Source organism: Kryptolebias marmoratus, linkage group LG4 (genome assembly GCF_001649575.2).
Source record: "Kryptolebias marmoratus isolate JLee-2015 linkage group LG4, ASM164957v2, whole genome shotgun sequence".
Taxonomy (NCBI): Eukaryota; Metazoa; Chordata; class Actinopteri; order Cyprinodontiformes; family Rivulidae; genus Kryptolebias; species Kryptolebias marmoratus.
Genome location: NC_051433.1, coordinates 436,915 through 445,741, shown reverse-complemented (window position 1 = coordinate 445,741; position 8,827 = coordinate 436,915). Strand labels below are relative to the sequence as shown.

The 8,827-nt window shown below is 46.5% G+C and overlaps 1 protein-coding gene across 1 annotated transcript in view; it reads left to right on the top strand.

Moving 5' to 3' along the window:
• Positions 1 to 8,827, top strand: part of dag1 (dystroglycan 1) — a 43,360-nt gene that overhangs the window by 18,649 nt on the left and 15,884 nt on the right. The window contains exon 2 of the mRNA XM_037975065.1: positions 3,262 to 3,944. Coding sequence (XP_037830993.1) covers positions 3,519 to 3,944 — 426 coding nt within the window. The 5' untranslated portion in view covers positions 3,262 to 3,518. The remainder of the gene's footprint in view (positions 1 to 3,261; positions 3,945 to 8,827) is intronic.

The following is an 8,827-nucleotide window of genomic DNA, read 5'->3' as shown; positions in this document are numbered from 1 at the left end:
CTAACGAGCCTCCATTGTTAGGAGAGTGAGAACAATTTGCAAGCAATCCAGCTTACATCACATCTCAGCTTTAAAAGCTCAACTCCACACTCTCTATTTCTGAATTGAGAAAGCTCCTCGGATGAGAAGCGAAACGTCTTCAGCTAAAGAATAGAAGCCCAGTTGTTTTTGTTTTTTAACTTTTTTTGAATTTACCATGGCCTGGATGACTGAGAATCTACACCAGCATATTTACTCAAGGAGAGAAAAGTTCAGTTGAGTTTTCAAAGAGTAAAATGTTGACTGATTAGCTCCAGTTGTAAATGTGTGTGTGCTAAATGACACTGATCCAGGGACAGCAGCCAGCAGCCAGCCTGGGATTCTCACCAAATAGGAAATGTTTCTAACTATAGACTTCAGAGAGCAGTTTTCACATCGTGTCCTTTAGCCCCACCCCGGTGTCCACATGGCACGCTGCAGAGGAGACGAGGTGAGAGACCCGAGTGTCGTCTCCAGAGTTTATTTTTAAAGGCAACCTGAGACGGGAGCTGCAGCTTCAGGCTGAAATACTTCATGGCTTCTGTTCAACTTAAAGAGCTCTTTATCACAAATAAAGAAAGAAATAAAGGTCCAGGTCTGATTTTTGGGTTAGTGTTCATGTTACAGTCAGGTAACTTTTGTTAGAGTTGTTTTATGAAGCGTTAGTACATGTTAGCATCTATTAGCACCCGTTAGTGTTTGACAGCTTATTTGAGCCTGAATCTGTTTGTTAGTGCTAATGTTAGCATCTGCTAACTCCTGTAAGCCTTTTCTTCTACATGTTGGTACCTGTTAGCTGCTGTCTGCTTGTTAGCGCTTCTCATTAGCATCTGTAGACAGCTGTTTTCATCAATTAGGACACAATTTAGCACCTGACAGTCTGATTATTGCATCATTTGAGTCAGGTTTGGTGTGTTGGTATTAATGTTTGCACCTGCTAGCTTTACTTCTTCTATCTGTTGGAAAATGTTAGCATTTTAAAGCCACTCTCTTTTTACCTTTATAGTATATGCTGGTACCTGTTAGCTGCTGTTAGCAGCTGTTTTCTTTAGTGATTTTCGAACATCCAGAGCAGGGCGAGCCTAAAGATGGCAGCCTGAAGGCGGGGCTTCATCTGAAGTGGCTTTTAAGTTATCTGCCCTCTAAGTCCAAATAAAATATCCATGTTGGGAGATCTGGACTGTTCAGGATCAGTCCTCCAACCTCAGCTGACATGGTGGAGCAGGAGGAAGAGCACACAGACATGAACTGACTTTAGTTCTGGACGTCTTTTTAAAAATAGTTCTGTGATATGGCCACCAGGTCAAGCCCCTCTTTAGGCTGCATCTGGTCATTCATAAATTATCAACAGTGTTCATAAATGAAGCGGACACTGAGACTAAAGGACGTTTGGCGTACAGGACATGGAATGAGTGTCAGACATTTTCTTGCCGAGTGAACTGCTTTCAGCCGACATTAACCATAAAACGCAGACAACCCCAGGCTGAACTGTATATTTTTGGGGTTTTTTAGCGGTTGGTGATGATAACATTAAAGGTCGACACACAGACAGAGCGTTGAGCGTGACAGCATTCCTTGATGTTCAGTCTTCATTTTTTTTTGACCAAATCAGGAGGTCTTCTCATTCGTCTGCGTCCCTGTCCACCAGAGTGATCAATACCAGGTGGACTGAGTGTGGTAATGACAGCTCTCTGAACAGAGGGATTCTTTGTCTTCTCTTGCCTTTTTGTCTCCATATATTGTGTCTGTTGACAGCACTCCTTCATCAAGTTTCAGAGACAGCTCAACAGCCCTTTTCTGCCGCACCACGGTCGGCCCTTTTGTCATGCACTGAATAGGCGGGCTGGGTTTCTGATGCGTAAGTTAGTGCCAGGAGAAAAATAAAATGGATTTGAAGGAAGAAAGAAACCTACAAAACATTCTGAGAACAAGAAGAAAGAGAGACTAAAGGAAGTCAGAGAAGTTACCCCTGACAATTCATCTGGGTCCGTTGTGAGCCGTACACAGTTTCTGTTTAATCACCTTACAGAGGAAGCATCCTGGATCTGGTTCTAGCAGTCCAGATCCAAACCTCATAACCACTGGTGAGGGGTGGAACGTAGGCTGACCAGTAAATCCAGGGCTTTGTTTTCAGAACAAGCCCCTCAACGCACTCGGACCAGCGGATCTTCCTCCTCAGGGCAGCCTTAGGGATAAGGTGAGGAGGAGAGCTGCTGCTCCTCCTCATCAAAAGGAGCCAGTTGAGGTGGTTTAGCATCAGATTTGGACACCTCCTGGACTGCTCCCTGTGGAGGTTTATGGGCACCTTTCACTGATATTAGACCCTGGGGCAGATCAAGAACTCACTGGAGGTATTAAATATTCTCTCTGGTCTGAGAACATCCTGGGATCCTTCAGGAGGAGCTGGAAAGTGTTGCTGTGGACAGAGATGTTTGGGTTTCCTCCATGGACCCGTTTCTGCTGCGATTTGACCACAGATTAGTGGAGGAAAATGAATGGATTAAAAACTTTAAGACTCCTAACAGCTAGACTCTAAAGTTAAAGGTCTTTTGAATCAAAGCTTCTTCAGCTTCACCGTATTTTAAAGCAAAGTTCTAATCCAGAAGATTGAGAAGATTAACATAGTCCCAACAAAGCAGCATTTTTTAAAGCTGGCCACAGCTACCTGGGGAGCCATGCATTGTTGCTGTCGGGAGTCTCCCGCCGTGATTTCACTTTCTCTAACAGGGTGAAGTGGATTCACAGCAGGGGTATCTCTCTTGCTCTTCTTTCTGTTCCTCACTTTCCTTTAGCTGAAGCCGTCAGAACAAGTCTTTTGTGTTCCAACAAACACACATGCACTCGCACAGAAGGGGATCCTCTCCTCCATGAAAGAACTCCTGAGTCCAGGCCTGCAACACACACCTCCACACACTCGATTTGACCCCCAACACAAAAGAGGAGGCATGCATTCATTAGCAATCCTCTGGAAAGCTTTGACTGGTTGGCCATTGTTGGTCGAGTCACCTTCAGCACCTCATCTCCCCCACATCTTTTACTGTTATTCCCTAAAGTCCAGGAGCACTAACTGTTGTTTGAATCAATCTGATTACTCCTCTGCACTGAGATTCTGATAACAATGAGACTGGTGCAGCTTGGATCCGTTTAAAGAGCTGATTTTTATTTTTTTTAAGGATTGAGTGTGAAGTTCTTCAGCTGGAGAACATTCCCTCCTCTCATCTCCGTCTGTTTCTCTCCCTGCAGATCTCCGAGGCGCTCGGCTCAATGGGACTCCTGAACCTCTCAGAGGAACAGGAAGAATAAAGCCAAGGAGGACAAAAGAGCGGGGAGGAGACGCAGCAGAAGAAGGCGCCGGGCGAGGGGTGGAGGGGAGATTTGAAAAGAGGGATTTGCTCTATCTGTTGGGGGTGCATGCTCCCCCCTGAGACCCTCCCCTCCTTTTTGGACATCCTCCTTTTCACTTGTTTCTGCATCAGTGACAGGCAGACAAAAGGCAAAGAATGTGCAATAAACACAGTGTGGGACGGCTGGATGCGAGTGGGGGCCTGGACGTGAGACTACCCAGGACTAGGGTCTTCCTGCTGGGGTTGGTTCTTGCTGCAGCGGGCTGGCTGCCCCCGCCGGCCTGCGCGGACAGGGACATGGACATGCTGGGTGGGATGGTGTTGATAGAAGCAGGTGGAGAAGGCGAGGGGCTGGGAGGAGACAGGAGCGAGCTGGAGGCCTCCATGCACTCGTCGCTGCTGCACGACTTCCAGGAGGTGACCGAAGGCCTCCAGGTGGGGAACGATAGAGACACGATGGCGACTCGGCAGGACACGGCGCCACCCACAGCCTTCCCAGACTCCTTAGCGGTGGTCGGACGGATTTTCCAGATCAAGGTGCCAAACAAGATGGAGGACATTTACGTGGGCGATGTAGTCAAGGTGAGTGGCACGAACCTTCTGTATGAGAAGTTTAAACATCAAACCCACCCTGCAGCATCCACCAGGGTTTATCAGGTGGAGAGAAAAACTGAAAACTGTGTCAGTCTTTGTGTTTTATATGTGTTATCCCCAAATCCATTCCAAGAGCATTAATTCCATTTAATTATGAGAACTTCTTCTACATGTAGGAAGCCTTTAAAAACATCGGGTTCAGTCAAAGATTAGATCAAAGTTTGTTAGACTTACAGATTTTAACATATTTATAAACTCACAAAGGAAGTTTAAGGTCAGGTAAAATCTGTTCAAGAGTCTGAAATCACTTCAAATGATGCATTAAACAGTTACAGAAACCCTCAGATTACAAACGTTTCACAGAACCACTTGATAAGTGCTACAGCTGCCTGAAAGTAGGAATACTGAAGTATTTAGCCAGTTTACCCAGTAATGCTTCATAAACAAACATGCACCAACCAGTGGTCGGGGGTAAAGCGGTGAGGATGAAACCATGAGTCAGGGCTGCTGAAAGTGGAGGAGTTTGTCTAAAAGTAATTCAGGATCAGAAATCTGCTTGCTGTGGTTGATTATAATTCGCTCTGACCCTGGATGGATGTTTGGGCTGCTTGTCCTGCTGCTGGAGGATTTTTCAGAGGACTGAAAACAGCCTGGAACAATCGTGGGTCGGACTCCAGAACAATCATGGAGGAGTCGTTTTTCTGACACATCAGTCAGGAAATAATGCAAGCATCTAAATCAGCCCAGAGGCAGCACACATTTGTAGCCATTCAGAGGAATATTCTCCTGTTAATTGCAGCCCATTTTCCACAATGGCTAATTTTCTTTAATACATGTTGAGCCGTATCCGAGGCGGAGGCGTTGGGAGCGTTTCCCTCCTCTTTTCTCCTCTTGTTGTCCTTTTTTCCACCTGAAGCTGAGGCACATTTCAGCCATCCATCTCACCCCTCTCTAATTGTTTCGACACACTTTGTCGACTCACTCTTTCACTCCCGGCGTTAGTTAGCCTCTCATTCCTGCTGCTCATCCATCCTTCTCCACCTTCTTTCTTTTTAATTATTCCTTCACTTTCTACCCCCACTTTTATCTCCTCATCACATTCCAGTCTTTCATATCCTGTCCCCCCTGTTCCCCCTCACCTCCATCCCTCCCATCCTTTTACCCCCCGCCCCCCAGACTGTCAGATCCCATCAGATTGTATCAATCATGTTTCCCAGCATTGAGCAGCATGAGCGCTTCCTTGTACCTTTAACTGCTCTAATGAAGCTCGGCACATTTACATGAAGCGGGGGACGATGGGGGAGGGGGTGGTGGCAGAATGCAAACGTAGAAACAAAGTGCAGTGGTGTCTGAAGGTTTGGATGATTGGTTTCCCTCAGTTCTTCCTGATGTCTGCCACAGTTACCAGCCTGTCTCCCACTGGGCTGCAGCTAGTTGCTGACCAGCGTTCATGAGAGAGTCTCCTGATTGTCTCCTGATTGTCTCCTGACATTCAGAGATTCATAAACGTGGGGGTAGCTGGGTCCAAAGCAGGCCGAGCCAGCAGAACCGACGTGAACAAAGCCCAGGTCAGGAGTGTTGAGGAGTACTCCTGCCTCGTTTGGATGAATGCTTCACTGATCACTCTTTTGATAACATCCAGAAAAAAGCCTGAAAGATCGTTGGTCTGACTCCATCACCAAACTGAACCATCACAGACTGGTCTCTGGACCAAGATGACTGTGTGGCACATCTGAAGGCCCCCCAAGGTCTCCACAAAGTGCCTGCACGGAGCTTTGTCCGCTCTGCCTTCGTCTGTGTGTGTTGGACACATCACATCAAGAGGTGTTCACACCTTAAAACAGAAATTAAACATCTCACGGGCCTGTAATTCCATAACTCAAGGACCATCCAGCCTTCTCTGAGCAGCTGCAGATCAGTGTTCATAGTCTGTTTCTGCTGTGGCCTGATGAAACCAAGCTGAGGTGGGCAACACTCAGAATTCAGTGAAACTGCAACAGGAAATTCTCCTGTTTTCTCTCAGTTTAGAGTCTCCAACTAGTCTCTAACTAGTGGCAGTCCGGTGAGATCGTACCTTAACAGATGCCTGAGCAGTCCATCAGATGGGATTTCACCACCTAAAGCCAGAGTCCCAGCGGGCTGCGGATGTTGGAGAGGAGCTGGTGGCTCAAAGGGAAAATGTGCCACTTATTAACCTGTCTTTGCACGCAGTCTCACAAATGTCTCCCACAGTCCTGATGGGATTTAGGTCCAGTTTTAGCCGAGGTGGAGGAGGCAGGAGGAGGGCTGGGATGGTTGGAGAGGTTCTTTGTGTTTCTGTCCTTCTTCCTGTGCTGCTCCTCACATCCAGACACTGTCCTCCTCCTCCTCCTCCTCCTCCTCCTCCTCCTCCGTTTCAGATTCCAACACTTTCCCCTGCATCTGCTTCCATGTGACCCCCCCACCCCCACCCACACACCCCTTNGTCCCCCCACCCCCTCCACCCTTAGTTATTTTCGAAGGTCGGCGGTGCTCGAGGTTTCGGAGCAAAAGGCCAAATCGATTTCTCCGCTCTCAGACTAACGGTCTTTTCTTATGAAAATGTGTCAGAGCTCCGTGACAGCTCGCCTTCCCGTTCACCTTCTGCCGGGCAGTGAACGCACCGTGTCGTTTATGCATTCATGCTGCGTTTAAAGAGTTGTTGCATTTCCAGCAGTTTCTGATGTGAGAATCGTGGAGTTAATTTGTCAAAGCTAACAGTCAGATTAATGGCTTCATGAAGCCGATTATTGAACACATCTGCTGCGCAGGCGGCTTCATCACTGCAGCTCACACAGAAAGATGTTTGCTTTGATCAGCTGTGAATCTTTATTTAGTTGATAAATGTTTTCAGCTCACAGCTGCTGGGAGACGGTGGGCTGAAGCGTCTGTAGCTGACAGCACGGCATTCATTCACACCTTTTAAATGGGTTTAAAAGAAGAAGAAAACAGTAAAACGTGTCATAAATAAAGTTCGTTAGAACATGACAGCCCACAGGTAAACTCTGATTTTAGCCAACATGTAAATTGATGAACGGCGTGCTGATATTTTTCTTTTATTCGTATCAATAAGCCTGGTTTCAGATTTCAGTTTCAGATATCAGTGGTTGGACAGTATTTCCTCCAGGCTGCACCTGCCTGAAATAAAAACGTTTCCATACCTCCTTCAACTTCTCCACAGTGTGTCACGTTAAAACCACAGACTTTATTTGTGGTTTTTGACTGGGACCAACACAAAGCAGTGAACATTTGGGAAGTGGAAGGAAAGATGTTCAAAACTAAGGATGTCGTTTTATAACCTAATCCTGCTTTAAACTTCTCAACAACTTTATCTCTGACCTGTCGGCTGCACTCCTTGGTCTTCATGATGCAGTTTGATGCCTAATGTTGTAGAAGAAGCTTCTGAGGCTCACAGAACAGCTGGATTACACACATGTGGACTCTGGGTACAGTGTTCAGTTATGTTCTACTTTGAAATCCCAGTAAAATACTTTGAAATGACACCAAACTAAGTTTTTGACAAAATGAGGAAAAAGTTCCAGATGAGGACTTTTTCAAGGCGCTGTAAAATCTGTTTTCAGCTCCAGCTGATGCTCTGTAGCATCAAGGAGCCACAGTTACTGTCAGATTGATCAGAGTTGGAGTTTTCTCTGCTGCTAGCTGAACTGGAAGTTTTTATGGTTTCTGTCGTATTTAGAGTAAAGACCCAGAGAGAAAGTTAGTTTGTGTGTGCAGCTCACAGTCATGCTGCAGCTAAAGGAGAGAAGACTGATCGTTTATCAACCACCCGTTTCCTTCTCAGGGTTAATCCTACAAACATACACTAAACTGTAATGCAGATCAGACACAGAGTGCATGTGAACGTGAAATCAGCCGATCTGCACCTGCTGTGGTGCTGTGGTTTGTGAAACAGGAAGCTGCTGCAGCGTTCAGACACCGAGCTGCAGTTTGATGCATCAGTGTTGCTGCTTGGGTGAGCCGGCGTCGGCGTGTGAAGGGAACCAGATCCCGCCTCCGTCCTCTCAGAGCCTCGTCTCCGTGCGTCCAACGTTCAGAGGGACAGAGACATGATCGCTGCAGAGGAGCAGCGTCTGTGCTGCTGCTGATGGAGGACTGGCTGCCTGGCTCTCCATGGCCTCGTTACCGCTCTAATTAACCGCTGGCACAACGTCCTTTTCCTTCTTTTTTCCTGCTTTTACTTTTTCACATCAGAACGTAACTAAAGATTCTGTTTCAGCTGCACAGATGTTTTGAGCAAATATTTGTGGAAAAAAGAGAAATCCTCAGAGAACAGTTTCATGAGGAAGGATTAGCTGCGAGTACAGCTGTGTAATAATTTAAATTTTTGCTTTAAACACTCACTAAAGCAGGAAAATCCACAAAAACCTGATGATCATCTCAAAAATGTTGCCGTATTCTGTTTTAGGAGTGTGCTCTCATCTTGTCTTGCCTCATACATAAGCTGCAGATGTGAAAGCTCATATTCTGCTATAAAAATAAACCTGTGTTTAGGTGATGATTATATCTCAGTTAGAATCTGTTTACTCTGTGCTGCAGAGGAACATCGGTGAGGGTAGCATACTGACAAGGCAAGACTTGACAGGATTCAAACTCGCAACACAACGACGAAGTTTTAAGAGTTTTATTGTGGACTGGACAGGAGCGGGACCTGTGACTCTAAACAGGACACTCACGTAACCGTCGTGGACTGGAACCGGAACAGGTAAGTTCTTCTTGGCTTGGTTACTAGTTGCAGACAGGCTTGTCTGAAAGGGGCTGAGGCGAGAGGGAAAGTCCAGGTGCAGGCGAGGTGTCGTTACCAGAGGGTCAGAAGTCCGAAGCCAAATCCAGAG